At 35.5% G+C, this 20,471-nt stretch overlaps 1 protein-coding gene across 2 annotated transcripts; it reads right to left on the bottom strand.

The window, feature by feature from the left end:
* Nucleotides 1-1,923: 1,923 nt before the first annotated feature.
* LOC133861094 (receptor-like protein 33) lies at nucleotides 1,924-5,502 on the bottom strand. Of its 2 annotated transcripts, none has more exons than XM_062296800.1 (2): nucleotides 2,389-5,502; nucleotides 1,924-2,159 (listed from the first exon to the last, which is right to left on the bottom strand). In XM_062296800.1, exon 1 carries the CDS (start codon nucleotides 5,479-5,481, stop codon nucleotides 2,431-2,433), a length of 3,051 nt encoding a protein of 1,016 aa, XP_062152784.1. In that variant the 5' UTR covers nucleotides 5,482-5,502; the 3' UTR covers nucleotides 1,924-2,159; nucleotides 2,389-2,430. The 2 variants fall into 2 exon arrangements, with proteins under 2 accessions (XP_062152784.1, XP_062152783.1); XM_062296799.1 differs by having other exon boundaries at nucleotides 1,924-2,154.
* Nucleotides 5,503-20,471: the final 14,969 nt, after the last annotated feature.

The raw sequence follows: 20,471 nt of genomic DNA, 5'->3' as shown, positions 1-20,471 counted from the left end.
TTTAAATATCAAATTCTATTAAGATTTTATTCAATTTTTCTTTTTAATTTTATCTCAGGTTTTCTAAACCTTCCAAACATAATTTTAAAAAACAAATTTTCTCGATATTCGCAATTTAGTTGACTCCTGTAATCAGGTTGATAATAATTATATCCGACTAATTTGATTGTTATCATATTTGATTATCATACTTATTTTTTCCAATTCTTTTATCAATATGGATATTTTATATTGTAATATATTAAAGTAAATAAGAGGAAAATATCGTCATAGACCTAATTCTTGTGCTTTATTTTCTTTATGAGTAATGCTACACATCATCCCCTTGTCCTCCTTTTGTCCTCCCAAATTTGATGTGGCTCTTAAAATCACCATTGAATTTATGATAGATCATTATTGAATTTTGATCCAATGGTAATTTTAAGAGCCACATTAATTTTGGGAGGATAAAAGGTGGACAAGAGGATGATGTGCAGCATTACTCTTTCTTTATTTCGCTTTATGAAAGACATGAAAATGTCCTTCGAGCATTAAAAAAAACTTGGTTAATTATGGGGACATGTAGAAGAAAACTAGAAAAGCTTAACGTGAATCATGAAAGCCTGTAGCGCAGAGATTGCGTTGTTCAAATAAAGTCACCATAAAAAGAAGTCGATCGTCCACTATGATTATTTATTAAATAATTATAGCTTTTAGATTTGTATGCAATTAGTCATAATTAAGATGAGGTCTATTATATATCTGCTGTCCAAACTTCTTCCTCAAAACACCCAAGGACCACCATAATTTTCAAATATTTTGGTACAACAAATTAAAGTTTTCTTTCAACTTAATTTACTAAATGCATATAACTCTCACATATGCGCTATTCTCCTAAAAAGACTAGTCAATTTGAAGTTTTTTTTAAAAATTGTTACAAAGCTCAGTTTCTCTTAGTAACTAGGGAAATATATATATACTCAAATAAAAGAAAATTATCAAATCCAATTTAGAAAAAAAAAAAAAAAAAATGTTTGTCCGCCTTAGGGTGCGTTTGAGTTTACGATTTCATAGATAAAAAATGTGATTTTAAACTAAATCGCAGAAAATCAACCGTTTGAAAATTGTGTTTTTAAAAAATTATGATTTGAATTGGCTTTTTTTTTTTTTTTTTTTACTTAAATTAGAATTGTGGATAGCAGTAAAAATAAACATATTTTTATTTAAAAAATATATATTTTAATTCATAGTTTTGGCTTGTGTCATCTCTCGTATAAGAATCCAAATCTATTAAATATTATAAATTAAGAAAAAGTATTACTAATATATGTAGAAGATAATAAGTGAGATCTATCAGAATTCATGGTACCCCACCAGCTAACTACAGGTATAACTAAAGCAGCATAATTATTTAAAAAATATGTTCTCAAATACATTTCAATTTCATGAGATCTAATTTTGGCCTAAGAACTCCACCCCAGCTTTGACGCCTCCTGTGTCTCTCCCCTGCAGCCTATACATTCTCATTAAGGAGGGGATGGGGTGCATGTTTTCCTTTTCTTTTTTCATCTTGTAAGTAGGACGGAAACAAAAACTAGTTTCTTAATTAATATATTTCAATTTTCAACTGAAAATCCTTTCAAAATAGAACCCGATATTCTGCTATAGGCTATAGCCGTGCCTCTTCTTCTGTGTTGCTGCCCTTATTATTGCGTTAAAAACTCTTTTATATTGATTCCGGAGACTATTGCTCATGCCTATTTTTTTATTATAGGGCTAAGGGCCAAGCTTAAGCTTTTCGGATAAGTGATGATTTAAAACCAACCATCCTCTTCCTCTTTTTCGAAACAAGTACAAAGAAAAAATGGGAAACAAAAAAAAAAAAAAAAAAAAATTGAAAAGCACAACTCAAAATAAAGGGTAGTTTCAACAAATAGAGCCCTCTTAATTGGATACATAGTTTGATTAATTGAAAAAGTGAAAAGAGTACAGATAAATAAATAAAAAGGGAAATCACGAGCTCCATTACATGAATTTGAACTTCAATAGCCCACAAAGCTATTCACATCGATCCTTCTCAAATCTTTGCTATGAGATTCTGAGAAACCCTTCACCCACAGAAAATGAATTCCAGGAATTTTGATATTCTCTTTGCAGTTGTTCTTCTCGTCTCTTCTGCTCTAGTGGAAGCACAGACATCCAACAATGAGAAGAAACATACGTTAGAATAGCACACCTATTACTGTTTAAAATCATAGATTAATATATATATATATATATATAACATCTTAATATCATACTTATCCAAAATACACTAAAACAACTAATAATGAAAAAGGCCAGGAAGAAACACGTCACACACAGAAAAATAAGACTAAAACTAGAAAGCACAAGTATAATAATACTTACATTGCTTTGGGAAGGTATCCGTCCAAACTATTTTATTTAATTTCAGCGTCTCCTCTGAGTCTGTGGCCTTATTCGGAAGGTCTTCATTAACCAATCATGCTTCCTTGTGATCACAATGGGCCCAATGATTACTCCAACAACAAATCCAAATCCATATCCAATCACAACTATTTTCCAACCAAATTCAAATAGTGATCCAGAGTCTTGATTTTCTTCAAAGATCGAAGGTTGAGAAGACGGCTCATTAGAATTTCCACATTTCCTTGTCAATGGTCTCCCACACAATCCTGAATTCCCTTCAAATGAATTGTTTTCAAATGTATCAAATTGTTTCCCTTGTGGTATAAGTCCCGTGAGATTGTTATGAGAAACATTGAAGAATTCTAAGAAAGTAAGTTGTGTTAGCTGCTGTGGAATCTCTCCTGACAATTTGTTACAAGAAAGGTCCAATGCTTCCAAATCTGTAAGTTTTCCTAAAGACAATGGGATGTGACCGGTGAGATTGTTATTAGAAAGATTGAGTAACTGAGCTCCCTTTAAATTTCCAATAGATTTTGGAATATCACCGACAAATTTGTTGCTTGAGAAATCAATGGCTATGAATAATTCTTGGACCTTCTCGTAGAAAACATTCCTGCCTTTGTTTGTCATCATCATAGAGTAAGTGTAAGGGCGTGGAAAATCCGAAGCCCGACCAAAACCTTTTAGTATTTGAAAGTTTGGATCTTCATGAATATATGTGAACGGATGCACATTCTCAAATTTCCTGGTCTTCCAATTTTCAAAAAGTCTTAATGGCAACTTTCCCATAAAATTATTGTAGGAGATGTCAAGTATTCGCATGTTGGGGAACTTCAAATAAGTTTGAGGTGTCCCAATTGGACCGTTGAATTTGTTTGACCGTAAAATGAGGACCTCTAAATTTGGAAGATGTCCCAACCAAAATGGAAATATATCAATGAATTGGTTATCACGAAGATCAAGAATCTTTAGCATCGTGCACTTGGCCAACGATCTTGGTATATGCCCTTGGAATTTATTTTGACTGAAATTTATCAACACCAAGCTACCTCCTTTTATCCAACTTTCTGGAATACTTCCTTGAAAGTTGTTCCATCGCAGATCAAGTACTGATAGATGAGCACCAAAGTTGTCCAAGCATCGAGGAAGTGAACCACTAAAGTTGTTATTAGCCAAATCAAGGACTTCAAGAGAACTCAGATCGCAAAACAATTCAGGTATATTTCCGGTGAATGAGTTGTTTGAAATATGAAAAAATTGAGTGGAGACTGGTGGAATAGGAAGCGATCCTTGGAGCAAATTGGAACTGAGATCAAGAAAAACTAGAGAAGTCCATGGAAGAAAAACTGGATGTTGACCAAAGCCTATGAGAAAGTTGTTAGAAAGATCAAGAATTTGTAGACTTTTAGTGCTTGTGTTCAACATCCATTTCGGGACTTGTCCATGAATCTTGTTGTTGGACATGTTTAAATACACCAATCCATGTTGGTTTCTTAGGAAATTCGGAAACTCGCTCAAGTTGCACGATGAAAATCCTAAAGCAACAAAATCTTGACGAGTTGCATTGGCATCAGGTTCTTTAGTAACTAACGACAATTCATTACCAGAAATATCTAATGAAGTTAAATAATTAAGCTTAACAAACTCATCAAACTGCACAATGTCGTTAAGGTAGTTCTCAGAAAGATCAAGAACTTCAAGATTCTTAAGGTTGAAGAGTGAGTTTGAAATTTGACCATGAAGCTCGTTGGCTGCAACGTCCAAGAAACGTAATTGTGTGAGGTTCGTAGGCCCAAAAGTAATTGGACCAGCTAACCGATTGTTTCTCAGGTCAAGGGATGTCAACTGTGTTTCATTCATAAGCCCGAAATGCATTTCACCAGTCAAAAGATTATCAGACAAATAAATACTCAACCGTTGTGGCAAGTTTAGAAGCACAAAAGGGACAGGACCGGTCAATTGATTGTAGGAAATGTCTAGATAAGAGAGTTGACGAAGGTTTCCAAGTGAAGGCGGGACGTTACCCACAAAAGTGTTATACGAAAGGTCAAGACAAGTGAGTTTAGTGAGGTTACCAAGAGAAGGCGTGACGTTACCCATGAAAGAGTTATACGTAAGGTCAAGATAAGTGAGTTTAGAAAGATTACCAAGTGAAGATGGAATGTACCCCGAGAAATTGCACTCCCACATAATCATCTTAGTCAGGAAGCCAAGGTTTCCCATGGAAGCGGGTAGCTCACCTGAGAAACTTGTGAATGAGAGATCCAATGTCTCAAGCGGACTACTCCATGTAAAGCCAGGCAAATAACCGGTGAGGTCAAAATTGAAACTTACAGAAAGAAACCGTAAATTTGATAGCTTGAAGATGCCTACTGGAAATTCCCCGTGCAAACCACAACTACGAAGAGCTAGGAACTTTAAAGAAGACATATTTGCCAAAATAGCAGGCATCGTAGAGCTAATGTTCACCAAACTCAAATCAAGCTTTTGTAGGCAGGTCAAATTTCGAACTAGGCTTCTTAGGCTGGGCTTTTTGAGTTCCAAATCATAGTTATAAGACAAATCGAGGGATGACAAGTACGACAATTGGGAAATTTCTAACGGTATTTGACCAGAAAACACAGAGGAAGAGAGATTGAGATGTGTTAGTCTTGAAAGATCACGTACTTGGGATGGGATGTGAGAGTAGTTAAAGTGATTGTCGGCAAGGTTAAGCTTTTGGAGGTGAACAAGGCGGAAAAGGCTACTTGTGGAGTTAATAGAACCATATAGACAACTGCTACTGAGGTCGAGGCCAATTACACGAGTAACATGACCAATGTCCACATCGCACTCCACCCCATCCCATGAGCAGCAATCACTTTTGTCCCCTTCTACTGTCCAAGACGCAACCTTTTGACAAGTTAAAGGATAACCATATGCAAATTTGTTGATGATAAAGCTTTCCTTGAACTGCAACAAGGCAGAGCTGTCATCATGATGGCACAGGGGTTGCGTGGAAGGAGAGGAATGGGTGAATATAAGATGCAACTGTGAAAGTAAGAAAAGGAAGAGAGAAAGTGATAAACCCATATATAATGTTTTGTGTGGCACTCTTAGATATAGGCTTGGGAGTGAAGCTTAATCGGAGAGAGCTTTTATTTATAGGCTGGACGGAGCCTTACAAGCGCAGTGGATCAGACCACGAAACAACACAGTAATTTTGATTAATTATATATATTTTTATTAATTAATTACCAACCGAAACAATGCAGTAATTTCCTAGAAACGACATAAACAAAAGATGGAAGTCTTCCGCTACGAAAAAGATGCAGGTCTAAGTCAACAAACATATATATATGAATTAATTATATATATTTTTATTAATTAATTACCAACCGAAACAACGCAGTAATTTCTTAGAAACGACATAAACAAAAGATGGAAGTCTTCCGCTACGAAAAAGATGCAGGTCTAAGTCAACAAATATATACATATGATTGCATTGATTGTTTATTGATCATGACATCATTTACGACAATGCATTTAATAGCCTGGGAAAGAAAAAAACAAGGACCATGTTCTTTGCACTCTTTTAAGCCCTAGGATTAAATTTTTCTTAATCCCGGTCATTGGTTGCTCGACTTTTGCGCTTTTTAAACGCTTTCCCATATGACTTCTTTTAAGGCTTTAAGCCATCCGATTCTTTCCTTTAAATTTCAGCGCTACTTCCTGCAAGTTGTCAAAAAAACAATCCTTCTAAGAATATAAAATAACAATTTTAAACAATTGTTTCGATGTCCTTCTTAAATTATTAAAAAATATTAATATCTTCCTTAATGATAAAAATACTCTTCATAAAATTATTAAAAAAAATCTAAAATAACAAAAAGTTGTACAAAAAATAAAAAATTGAACAAAAAACAAGAAACAAGAAACAAAAAAACTAAAAATTTAATTTTTTTTTTTTATAATTTTCAGTTTTTTTTTTTCCTTTTTTTTTTTTTTTAGTTTTTTTTTTCAAATTTACGAAGACATTTTTGTCTTATTGAAAAAATTTTATAGCAATTTTTTTCTTTTCATTGGTTTTAGGGGGGGACATTGACATTTTTTGATAATTTGGAGGAGACATTGACATAATTAGTAGTTTGCAAAGAACATTGACAATTAAGTGGCAGTTTGAGAGGTATATATGTACTTTTTTTTTTTTCTTTCTTTTTTTTGGGCGAAACGAAAATAAGGAGAATGAGGAGGAAAGTGGTTACCAAACACACCGCGATCACTCTTAGATTGTTCCCTTCTTTTTGGACTCAAAATTTCTTACTTTTATTAAACTCATCGTACTGTAATTAAAGACCGACACGATATCAGATGCTCTCCAATTCATTTTAACGGGAGCAGAGGAGTCCGTGTCTTAAAAAGGTGGTATAAAATTATCCAAAAGAATATAAAATAGCAATTTTAACCAATTGTGTCAATGTTCCCCTTAAACTATCAAAACATGTCAATGTCACCCCTAATGACAAAAATACCCTTTATAAAATTATTAAAATTAAAAATAAAAACTAAAAAAATTATTAAAAAATAATCTAAAAAATAACAAAAAGTTATACAAAAAAAAAAAAATTGTACAAAAAACAAAAACAAAAAAGAAGAAACAAGAAACAAAAAACAAAAAATAAATAATTTTTTTTTTTTTTTTTTTTTTTTTTTTTTTTTTATAATTTTTAGTTTTTTTTTCAAATTTATAAAAGCATTTTTGTCTTATTGAAAAAAATTTTATGGCAATTTTTGTCTTTTTGTTGGTTTTAGGGGGGCATTGACATTTTTTGGTAATTTAAAGGGAGACATTGACACAATTGGTAATTTGCGGGGAACATTGACAATTGAGTGGTAGTTTGAAGGGTATATGTGTACTTTTCCTTTTCTTTTTTTTTTGGAGAAACAAAAATAAGGAGAGTGAAGAGGAAAGTAGTTACCAAACACACTGCGATCACTCTTAGATTGTTCCCTTCTTTTTGGAGTCAAAAAAATTTCTTACTTTTATTAAACTCATCAAACTGTAATCAAAGACCGACGCGATATCAGATGCTCTCCAATTCATTTTAACGGAAGCAGTGGAGTCTGTGACTTAAAAAGGTGGGATAAAAATTATCCAAAAGACTATAAAATAAAAATTTGAACCATTTTTTTTTTTTTTATAGAAACGACTCCTCTCCAGTTCATTTGAATTAGAGATCATCCGGTTTCAATGGACACAAGGGGTATAGTTTCAAATATTTATTATATCTAGGCTAACAAATTAAGTTTGACCATTATGGACTCATTCATATTTGCTTTGAAATTTGTTGGAGTACCCCTCCAGTAGATGACGAGCTCTTATATTTGCTTCAATTTTTACAAGTTTCACATACTACTATGATTGGATGTGAAACATTGTCATCAAATTGTTAATCAAATTTCCATATCAATTTCAAGATTGGCCCTCTTTCTGTAAAACATCTCTTATTTTCAATGCATCACCCGATTTACCCTTTAATATAATATATTGTATTCCCAAATCTCTGTCAAATTTCACAACTATCTATGTTGCAAAGGCCTCTGTTACAGTTGGGTTAATTATATACAGCTTGGACGAACACTTGGTTGCCAAGACATTTCTCTCGTGATCTTTAGTTACGCCTACACCCATCTTCCTTCTTGTTTTTATCAATCACCGCATTTCAATTTATTTTGATCACACATTATAAGGGACAACATCCATTTTAGTACAAATGTGGCTGGGGTACGCTTCACATTATTTTTCGCCTTTTGTTCCGCTTTATAAAATTCCATCGCTACTTCCTTTGCACTTCTTACAAGTTGGGTAGGATGGGCAGGGTGAGATCTCCTTTGAATACAACTGTATTTCTGTGGAGCCAAATTTTTCTGGCTACCGTAACCATTTATTCAAACTCCTCATTCTCAAGCTTTTCTAACAACTCACGTGCTTTTTGTAAAAAACCCTCCCATTTGCTGAAACATTTTGAATTTTTCTGATACAATTTCCCCACGTATCATTTGATGATGGACATTACCACCAAATATGGCATGTATTCTCCATCTCCATTAAGAATAATTCTAAATATTTAACTTTTATCTCACTTTCATTCTATTAGGCTGATGTAGCAATGCCTATTAACCATTGAATTTTTTCTTTTTTTAATAAAGGTCGATAATCATTATCACATCAGCCTAATAAAATAAAATTTGAGTATATAGCATTATTCTTCTACCAAATATGACATATATTCTCCATCTCTATCCCACAAATTGAGCACAAACAATCTTCAGTAATCCATTTCAAATGGAGAGGAGCAAATTAAGGGTTAGGATCTCTTGTAAAAAATCAAGGACTTTTCAATTTCCGCATAGTAAAAAGACACGTAATGCCCGTTAAGAAAAAGAAAATGTCTAAAAGCTTGTTTCAAATTGTGTTGAGAAAGAAAGCTTTTGTCAATTAAAAAGCAATAAAGAGCTTTTTAAAAGTAGCCTCATTTTCAAACCTTTTCGAAAACATAATTTTGGACTTTTTTAAAACAAAAAGGTAAAATAAGTGATTTTAAATTTTTTACCCAAAGGGGCCTAAATTTTTGTCTAGCACAACTTTTTTTTTTTTTTTTTTTTTTTTTTTTTTTATTAAAAGTATTTTTTAAGTTTTTTAACATAATCTCAAACATGCTTTAACTTTAAAGGGAGTCTTTCATCTCCTCTCTAGCTCTGAGCTCTTCCATCATGAAAGAGGTCAAACGAGAAAGAAAAGAGGAGACAAACGCAGAGCGGCAACGGCAATGGAGGAGACAGACGACAGTGGTGGCATAATCACCGCATAAGTTGGAAAGAAAGTGGTACTCTTTCCAATTTCTCGATTTTGATTCAACCTTGATTTTCAGTTCTGTATGTGTTTGGTTTTCGTTTGAATCGCAAGGTTTTACGTTGCTTTCGAGTCTGCTTTTGTTGTTTTTGTTTTGATGTGTTTGGTTGGATCACAGCTAGTCATGATCAGTGTAATTTAACACTAATAATGATATGTTTTGGCTTATGAGAATACAAAGCAAAATTACCTACTTCAATTCCTGCTCATTTTACATCACAAAATATATATATACATATTTTGAAACAGTTTTTTTCCAATAAGGCCCAAAGGCAAGTTTGTTTAAACCCAAAAAAAAAAAAAAAAAAAAAAAAAAAAAAAAAAAAAAAAAAGAAAAAAAGAAAGCCTAATCATAAGCTGAAACAATTTTTTCTCAATGGAATAAGGCCCCAGAGATAGGTTTGTTTGAAAAAATAAAATAAAAATGACCCAATTATAATCTGGAATGGTTTTGAAAAAAATAAAAGTATGATCTTTTCTTCGAAGACTCTTTAACTTTAATAGAAAAATAAATAGTTAGAGGCTCAAGAACACAACAATTAATACCAACAAATTAAATAAGAGTGCATTTTTTCTTTTATTAGGAGACTCTAAAACTCCCACATAGAATAAATAATTAAAAAAAAAACAAAAAACATACCCTTTCTCTCTATCTGAATCCTCCCGGAGTTTATCAGAATAAACCCAAATCCCCAAAGCTCTAATCCTTCTGGTTCTCTCCCTCTTTTTTACTCTCTCCCACAAAATGGTTCGCTCCAACGGTGTGAGGCTTGTCTACTGGCTCGCTCGCTGCTCTCTCGCCTCTCTCACGCCTCCAATTTCTTCCACCAATCCAAGACGTACCTCCGTACGCCTTCTCTTTCTTCTTCAATAGCTCTGAATTTCGTTATTTTTCTGTTAATTAATTATCTTATTCATTGATTGTTGTTTGAAAATTTTTGGTTGTTTTTGGATGCCGAAAGGAAACTCCGGAATATGTTTATTGTATTTGTGCTGGATATATATATATATATTTATTATTTTTATTTTATTTTATTTTTAAACGGATGATTGTGCTTGATCTAGTGTGTGTGATGGGTTGTTTGTTTTAACGTACACTTAATGCAATTTTTTTTTTCCAGTTAAAATTGTTAAAGTGATTGTTCTTAAAACCAATAAAAAAAATAATATTTAATTAAAATATAGATAAATATTTAGAGAGTTTGATTTAGAAAGCTTTTTAAAAGTGATAGATAAAATAACAAAAGTAAATTGTTTAGCTAAAAAGCAATGAAAATAATTATTAAATAAAAATAATATACATATATATATATATATATATATATATATATATATATATATATATATATATATATATAAATAAAAAAATGTATTGTTTAAAATTGTCACTTTAAGCCTCACAATATATCGTGCCGTCCCTGACTGTACATGTATATATATTTTGAAAGCATAGTCATCTCATCTTGTGTTGTAACACAACTGTTCTAATCTCTTGTTGATGTAGAGTTGAATTATAAATCATTGAGAAAATTCCATCGTTTAGTTATAAGCGGAAGATTGTTGAATGGGTTCCCATGGGGGCAACTCAATGATTTTCAGGTTTCAACTACTCCTTTGTATGTTTTCCTTGACCATATATCATTATGTAAGAATCTTAATTAAGTCGTATAAACTATATATGTGTGCATGTGTAAGCAGTACTTCTAAGATATTTGTATTTAACGTTAAAAGAAATTATTGTGCATGCATAGTACTGAAAACTAAAAAGAGCCTGATAATTATATGAGTATGGGCTGTATTGATTAACCCACTTCTTTATTCCGCTCAAATAATATTTCTTTTTTATTCGGATTTTGAAAAGATTAACCCAATTTAAGATGGGTTAATAATGTTTTTCCAATCTATTACTTGAATTAAGTTTGATTAAGTAGCTTTTAGTATACGTGAAAAGTTTCACGTGTACAATTTGAGGTCATATCACCCGGCCCATTTTTTCAGTCCAAAACATTAAATTTGGATTGCAATCGCATGCTTAAAAAAAATCGGAAAACGCAATCCCAATTTTTATTATTATATGAATACATTAAATTTACAAATAAAAAACAAAAATAATTAGAACTCTCGAGATATACATATATAAAGTATAAGTTTTTAAACCATAGGTTTACAATTTGAACTTGATCAATTCATATATAGGGGAGAGAAATACTAATAGTACTACAACTTTTATTATAATCTCTTAATTACAAAATGAATGTTACGTGACAATCTATGTTTTATGCTCCGTTTGTTTCGGTGTAAAATAGTTTCCATCGTAAAATAGTTTCAGGGAAGTCATTTTTCAGAAAAATATTTTCCGTCGAAATCATTTTTCGATGTTTAGCGCATACGAAAAATTACAAATATTTTTTATATTTTAATTTAATCATATTAATTAAAAAAATATAAATTTTATTCACAAAATAAAAAATGTTAATATAAAATAATATAAAAATATTTTTTTAATATTTGGCGGATACAAATTCCGGCAAAGTTGCCGGAAGCTGGCCATTTTTGTCGGATCTCGGCCAGTTGACCGAAAACCGGCTGTCCTGGCCGGTTTCCAGCCAGCTGCCCGAGATCCCGCCGTTTTGGCCGGAGATTTGGCCAAAACGGCCGGATCCGGCCAGATGCGAGGGGTTCGGCTGTTCTAGCCAGATCCAGGCCGGATTCAGCTAGATGCCGGGGGTCCGGCCGTTCTGGCCAGAACGGCCGGGTCCGTTCAGGATCCCGGCCAGTCTGGCCGGAATCTGGCGCGGTATCTCCGGAATCCGGCGATGTTTGCCGGATTCCGGCATCGACTGGAGTCGGAATCTGGCTTTTTGTGTTTCGGTACTTGACTGAGAACGGTGTGATTTTTGTTATGCGGAAGCATTGATGGCGTTGGAAGGTATTTTGTGCTGTGGGAATGTGATATTGTGGGAGGAGGAGATGAATCTGGTTGTTCCAGATCTAAAGAGAGATGAAAGGGTACGTGAGGGGACGAAGGGATTGGTGATCAGGAAGCTGTTTCACTTGATGCTGCAATGTCAAGTGTCGATCGAGTTCAGCGTTGCAGACGTGAGAAAAATTCATATAGACGGTGCGTTTTGGATGGCAGCACGCTGGCGCGAGAAAAATCCCAGACAAGCTGCAATGTCAACTATTTTTGTTGCCTAGTTGTGAGATAAAGCAACTAGGACAAGCTTGTTTGATTGGAAATTGACTGAGTTTTCATTGAGATTGATCGGTTTCTAACTGAGATGCATCTTTGTTAAAGGCATATTTACATCCTTGCTAGTGCATTAAGGTGGGGTGCCCAGGCTATATATTACATGCTAATCGTCTTAACTGTGTAAAGCTCATGCCTAGTAATTCAAAGCCATTCTGAACATATCAAGTAGAGCACTCTTCCATCCACATAATGTTACCCTTTTTTAGCTGTCACCAAATTTTGTCCCTACATTTGAGAAACGCACCCATTAATGCTCCGTTTATTTCGATGTAAAATAATTTTTGTTGTAAAATATTTTTTTGGGAGTCATTTTCAAGAAAATATTTTTCGTCGAAAACATTTTTCGGTATTTGGCGCGTATGGAAAATCACAAATTTTTTATATTTTTATTCAATCATATTAACTTATAAAAATTAATTTTTATTCACAACATTAAAATATTAATGTAATATAATATAAAAAACAAGGAAAAAATTATGTTTAATTAAGATATACACATTGACTAACAATATTAATATTTTTTAAAATAAAAAATTTGGATTATTTTAAAAAATTATTTTTAAAGTGACCGGAATCTGGCCATTTGTGCTGGATTCCGGCCAGAACAGCTAGATCCGGCCGTTCTGGTCGGAATCTGGCACAGTATCGCTGGAAGCCGGCGACGGTCAACTGCTTGAGCGTGAAGGTCGACTGTGTCATTTAAAAGAGAGTCAACTGCGTTTGTCATCTGGGAAAAATGATTTACTTTTTTAAAAAGCGTAAATCATTTTTCGAAATTTATTAAGCATTTTTGGTAAAACGGAATCATTTTATTGTTGACTATTACTTGCGCTCCCACTAAACACTGAAAAATGTCGAAATCATTTCTCAGAAACCATTTTACGGCAAGACAAACGGAGCATAAAAACTAAAAAGCAATCTAAACATGTAGTATGTCAAAAATGCACTTGCAATTCAAGCAGGATACTATGGTTTACACAACACAAACCCCATGCAAGCGTCCACATTAACAACTCCATTTCGACAATTTTCTTTTTCGTTAGAAACCTTTCTCCCAGTAAATTTCCTTTCTTCGAAAAGCCTACAGATCTCACATCCTAAAGTTATTTTTTGACACCCAATCCATGATTAGCAGAATATCAACAAAAATGGGTACAGTTCAATCAAGCCACATTACACACATAATGACCAAAATTACCATCAAAACCACATGAAACAAGGACAAGATCACAACGATAACAAAGAAAAGGTAAAGCAAAGGGTACAAATTAAAGCTAGCAAAAACAATACACAAAGGCCATTCGAGAACACTGGCTGAACTTCTAGAGCTCTTTTTGGACAGAGATGTCTTCACTAATGTTAGAGAATTATATTTAAAAAACAAACCTATATCTGAAAAAAAAAAAAAAAAAAAAAAAAAGAAAGAAAGAAAGAAAGAAAACAAACATACCCACCGTGCAGTTCATTAAATTTTAAAATAAACCCATATCTGAAGCGAAGAGAAAGAGAAAAAAGAAAAAAGAAACCCACCTCAGTCCATCCTCTTCCTCTACATGGTTTTCTTCTTCTTTCTAATTACCTTTTTGTCAATGGTTTTTTGCTTGCATGATGCTCTCTGGCGGCGGTGTACGGTGGGCCGTGGGTGGTGAGCGGCGAATAGTAGGCGTTGATTGGGAGGAAGATTTTGGCCGGAAGGGAGAGACCTGCGTCTGTGTTGGTGGACGTGTCTGCGTTGGGGATGTATGGGGATTTTTTTAGAAAGGGGAGTGATCCTTGCACTCTTTGTGCACAACAATGGCACAATACCAAGGCATATTGGGGTGGGACCCAATGTGTGAGCCCCACCTTAATGTGCCTTGGTGTTGTGTCATTGTAGTGCATTGTGAATGTCATTGTTGTTCATTCCGCGTTTTTTTTTTTTTTTTTTTTTTAATTTTTTTAATTTAACCAAAAAAAAAAGCTGACGTGAACAAACCCACATCAGTAGAGTCGTAGCCCAGTCGTAATCGGGTCTACGAAATAGCAGTCCTCCTGGGTACTAACACTTTCTTGAAGGAAAATAAAAAATGAAGACCTCGTTTAAGAGTTGTTTTAAACCTTCTTTCTCCAACCCCATGTTATGTTTGAGTTTCGACATCCTATTTCTACTTATCTACAGGGATTTTGAGCTGTTTTTTATGCTTCTATACTTTGCAAGTATATAGGTTCGTATGCTAATACTGCCAAATCTTGAGCCATATATGCGACTTCTTGAACCAGAGATGCTTCTTGAGAAGCAAAAGAATGAGCTGAAGAGGCATGAGGCTTGGCGTGTTTATGGAGCCCAGCTGGTGAGCTGCTTTTTTAACCCAATGCTTGTATGATTGTACTATTGTAGAAGTTTTAGGAATGGATTTACATTTAAGACCTTGCTTTTACCAGCATGCAACAGGCCAATGTATATATGATCGGCTCAAGATGTTCTCACGTGAGTTAGGTGGAATTGTGAAATCAATGGGCTTAGGATGTCTAGAAAGTCGAACAAATTAAGACGGTGACTACGGAAGGTCACCGACCCAAAAGGAAAAAGAGAAAGAAGCCTTGAGGAATGTCAAAAGCATCCCAGAAAAGAATGTTGTTTTGGGCAAACTGGGAAGATTTTTCGTATCACAAGGATATTCCATGATTGAAGCAACTGAGAAAGAGCGACGGGATGGCGAAAAGACGTTTAGGGAGAGGACGGGGGAAGGGTGTTACAAAGGTATTGTCTGCTCAGAAATCTCCTGGTGTGAGTCCGATTGTTGAGAAGAGTTTGGAGCAGGATGATTTTGTTGATACTATTCCGGTTGTTGGAAATGACATAGTAGAGGAAGATGTTGATTGTGCAAGTCCTGTAGTTGTAGATTCTTTGATTGAAAATGTTGATTGTTTGGTTGAGAATGTTAATAATTTGGCTGGAAACGTTGTTTCTTTGACTAAGAATGACGTAAATACGGGGAATTTGGGTATTTTGAATGTTGTTGAGGAATTTCCTGAATTACATTTGGGATCTCATAGTGATGATTCTGAAGGGGGGTTTTCCTATCCTGATGATGATGAGGCTAAATCGGAGGGTAAAACAGATTGGAGAGGCTCAGAGGGTTATTCAGATCTGATCATTCGTTGGGCAAACTCCATTATTTTGCTCCGAAGAAAATTGGAGGTCGTGTTTTTGTTTCTCCTCCAAAAGAAGCTGTGGCAGAGGGTATAGCAAAATGGCGTACTAGTCTTGTTGGCCAATTTTTTGATAAGGCTCTTCCTTTCTTTCTTGTTAAGAAATCGGTTGAAGCCATGTGGAGACACTTTGGAAATGTGGAAGTATTCTCTGTTGAAAATGGGATGTTCATTTTCCGATTCTCTGATGAGATTGTTTGCGATGAAGTTCTTGAAAATAAACTGTGGTATGTGGCTAATAAACCACTGATTCTTCGCAAATGGACTCCTGGGATGCAAGTTTTGAAGCTTTCATTGTCTTCTATTCCTATTTGGGTGAAGTTGATCCATCTTCCTATGGAGTTTTGGTCCTCTTCTTGTCTTAGCCATGTGGCTAGTGGAGTGGGGAAACCCCTCTATGCAGATAAGGTAACAGAGGAGCAAAAACGGCTTGGCTTTGCACGGGTATTGGTAGAGATTGACATTGATTCTGAATTTCCTAAAGAGGTTACTATCTGTCAAGAAGATGGGAGCAAAATTAGCATTGGGGTAGAATATCCTTGGCTTCCTCAGAAATGTTCTGTTTGTGGTGGATTTGGGCATGCTGCCTATGCTTGTGCTTAAAAGGAGAAGAAGGTTTGGGTTCCCAAGAAACAAATTCCTAATAAGCCAACTAAACCTATCCAGGTTGTGCAGAAGCCTCAGAGTTTTAATCGAGCTATTAGTAGACCTCTGAGTGCTCCTAAAACTCCGGGTGCTCCTAAATTCCAGGGTGGTTTTAGTACTCCAGGAGGGTCTAAATCTACCAAGAGCTTGAGAGGAATTCAGCTGTCGAATTCTTTTAGTAGGCTTGGTATGATGAAAGATGCAGAGGAGCAGGTTGTGATTCGTACTCCAACTACTTTTCTTGATATTTTTGAACAGGCTTTGAGTTCTAAAGATAAGGGGAAGGGGAAAGTGGACGGTTCTGGGGAGTTCTCTGAGAGAGGCTTCTCTCCTACCCATTCGGGATGAAGTTCCTTATATGGAACATAAGGGGCTTAAACATGCCCTTTAAACAAAAGGAAATAGTCAAAATGACAAGGAGGCTAAAACTGTCTATTTTGTGTCTTGTTGAAACTCATGTGAAACAGGAGAATGCTTTAAGGATTAAGCAATTTATGTTGCCCAGATGGGATTGGGTTTCTAATTACTGTTCCCATTGGTCGGGCAGGATCTGGATTTGTTGGGATCCGAGTGTTTTTTCTTTGCATCTTTTGTCAATTCATGAACAAGTTATCACTTGTAAAATTGATGATCTTAATTATGGTAAGGGTCCTTGGTGCTTCTCTGTTGCTTATGGGGCCAATGCAGGAGTGGATAGAAGGAGAATGTTGCAGGAACTTATTTTTGCTAAAAGCCTTGTGGGGTCTTTTCCATGGCTTATTGCTGGTGACTTTAATGTGATCCGATCCCAAAATGAGAAATGGGGCTATTCCTCACTTTCCTGTTATGAACAGGAGTTTGTGGACTGCCTTAATCTTTTGGAAGTGGAAGATCTATCATTTACTGGGGCATTCCACACTTGGTCTAATAAACAAGTTGGTGAGAATTTTGTTTCCAAAAAGCTAGATAGAGTGCTATCTAATTTTGAATGGCTGAATTCTTTTGGGAACACTGCAGTCAACTTTCTGGAGGGAGGTATCTCGGATCACTCTCCAGCTTTGGTTACAGTGAACGTCTTCCATAGTTTTGGTCCCAAGCCGTTCAAGTTCTTCAATTTTTGGGCGGAGCATAAAGAATTTTTGGAGTGGATTAGTGCTGGTTGGAGTTCTGAAGTGGCTGGTTATCCCATGTTTCAACTCTATGAAAAATTAAAAGCTACCAAGAAAATTTTAAAAGCTAAGAACCTAGAAGTGTTTGGGGGTATGACTCTGAAGGTTCAGGCTGCTAGGGAAGCTCTTGCTCGGGCTCAATTCTCTTTTTTGGTTTCTCATGGTAATGTGGACTGTCAAAAGAAGGAGAGGGAGTGCATGCATGAGTTTGTTTCTATTTCCAATGCTGAAGAAAATTTCCTTAAACAGAAATCTAGGAATCAATGGCTGAATCTTGGAGATGGAAATAATGGTTTCTTTCATAAGATGGTTAAGGTTAGAAATTCTTCTAACTTAATCAAATCTTTGAAGGATGCTAGTGGGAATATTGTTGAGGACTTCCAGCAAATAAAGGAGGTGGCTACTTCTTTTTACCAGAATTTGCTTGGGGAGTCAACTCATGTCTTCTCTGAGTCCAAGGCTGATCGGGTGTCCTGCCTCATTTCAAAATCTTTTTCCTCTTCTTGTTCAGCTAGTATGGTGGCAGTAGTGACTAAGGAAGAAGTCAAGCGAACTATTTTTTCTATGAAAAAGAATAAGGCTCCAGGTCCGGATGGTTTTTCAACTGGATTCTACCATAAAGCTTGGCCTATTGTTGGAGATTTAGTAGTTGAGGCGGTTTTGGATTTCTTCAAATCTGGAAAGTTACTGAAAGAGGTAAATGCTACCATTCTTTCTTTAGTTCCTAAGGTCAAAAACCCCTCTACCATGGGAGATTATAGGCCGATTTCTTGTTGTAATGTGATTTATAAATGCATTACCAAGATTCTTGCTAATAGGCTTCTTCCGGGTCTTAATGAAATCATTAGCCCCAACCAAGGTGCTTTTATTCCTAATAGAAGCATAGCTGAGAATATTTTACTTGCACAGGAGTTGGTTAGTGATTATCATAAAAGTCAAGGAAAACCTAGATGTACTCTAAAGGTTGATCTTATGAAAGCCTATGACTCAGTGGATTGGAGCTTTGTGTTGCATTGTTTGATAAGTTTTGGTGCTCCTTTGAAGTTTGTTGGGTGGATTAGAGAGTGCATTACTAGCCCTCGATTCTCTATTTCTATTAATGGTACTCTTGTGGGATATTTTCAAGGGAGAAAGGGATTAAGACAAGGGGATCCTATCTCCCCTTACTTATTTGCTGTTGCTATGGAGGTTCTTTCCCTTTTATTGGCTGAGGGAGCTTCTTCTTCCATTTCTAGATTTGGCTTCCATCCGAAATGTCATGATTTGAAGCTGACTCATCTTTGTTTTGCGGATGACTTATTTATATTTTCTGCTGCTAACTTGTCTTCTATCTCTTCGATTAAAGACATTCTAGGCGAATTTGAAAGTCTCTCGGGCTTGAAGGCTAATCCAGCAAAGAGCTCTTTCTTTTGCTCTAGTGTTAAGCCAGTTGAGAAAGAGGGTCTGCTGAATGCTCTGCAGATGAAGGAAGGCCGGTTCCCTGTCCGGTATTTGGGGCTGCCTCTTATTACAAAGAGGCTATCAGCTGCGGATTGTGAAGGTTTAATTGCTAAATTCACTGCTAGAATCGACTCTTGGTGTGTCAAACACCTTTCTTTTACTGGAAGGTTGCAGTTGATTTCCTCGGTTCTGTTTAGCTTGCAGGTTTTTTGGTCTAGAATTTTTATCCTGCCTTTGAAAGTTATCCGGTTGTTGGAGCAGAAGCTGAACCATTTTCTTTGGAATGGCAATGATTCTTATGCTCGAGCTAAAGTGGCGTGGGATAAAGTGTGCTTTCCTAAAAAAGAAGGGGGTCTAGGTATTAAGAACATGGCCATTTGGAGCCAGGCAGCCATGTTGAAGCACATATGGAGTCTTTTTGCACAGGCTGGATCTTTATGGGTTGCATGGGTGGATAAGAATTGGTTAAAGGGTAGAAGTTTTTGGGAGATTTCTATCCCTAAATCTTGTTCTTGGAGCTGGAAGCAACTTCTTAAGCTAAGAGATATTGCTAAGGAGTTTTTAAGATTCAAGGTAGGTGATGGTACTCGGATTTTCTTATGGTTGGATTGTTGGCATCCGGATGGTTACTTAATGGACAGATATGGTTTTCGTCCTGTTTATGATGCTGGTAGTTGTATTGATGCTAAACTTTCTTCCATCATCAAGAGGGGGGAGTGGCATTGGCCTTATGCTCGGTCTGATCTACTGGTCCATATTCAAAGTCAGCTTTCACTAGTGACAATTGGGTTAGATGACCAGGTTATTTGGAAAGCTAAATATGGGGTTTATAATTGTGCAGAAACGTGGGATACTCTGAGGAAGAAGGAAACCATTGTTGAGTGGTGGAGGCTAGTGTGGTTTCCTATGGCTATTCCTAGGCATTCTTTTTTGCTTTGGTTGGTGTTTAGAGACGCTTTGATTACCAAGGAAAAAATGTGCATTTGGGGTTATGAGGGTGACATCTTATGTCCATTCTGCAGAGCATGTATTGAGTGTCGTGATCATTTGTTTTTCAAGTGTAGCTTCAGCCGTTGGATTTGGAGGAATGTGATGCAAAGTTGCTTGGAACCTTTTCCAGTTGTGGATTGGGATGATGTAGCTATTTGGTGTATAATGCAGTTGAAAGGTAAAAGCCTTAAAACTAGGCTCTGCAAGTTGAGTCTAGGTGCTGTTGTTTATCATATTTGGATTCAACGTAACAATTTGATTCATGGTAATGTGGTGTATTCAGAGGAAGGCCTTATTGCAAGGATCAAATGGGAAATCAGGTCAAGGCTTATGGGGAAGGGGCAGTATCGTAGATCTATGGTCAATATCCGTCTTCTGCAGAATTGGAATCTGCATAACTTGTTGATGGATTGATTTTATTTCTGGTGTTGTTTCTGTGTTGTTGTTGAGAATTGTTTGTGTAAGGGCTGTTGGTTGTATTTTTGTTTTTTGGTTGTAAGCC

This window comes from Alnus glutinosa, chromosome 2 (genome assembly GCF_958979055.1).
Source record: "Alnus glutinosa chromosome 2, dhAlnGlut1.1, whole genome shotgun sequence".
Taxonomy (NCBI): domain Eukaryota; kingdom Viridiplantae; phylum Streptophyta; class Magnoliopsida; order Fagales; family Betulaceae; genus Alnus; species Alnus glutinosa.
The sequence above is the reverse complement of the archived record's forward strand: the minus strand, read 5'-3'. Positions and strand labels throughout refer to the sequence as shown.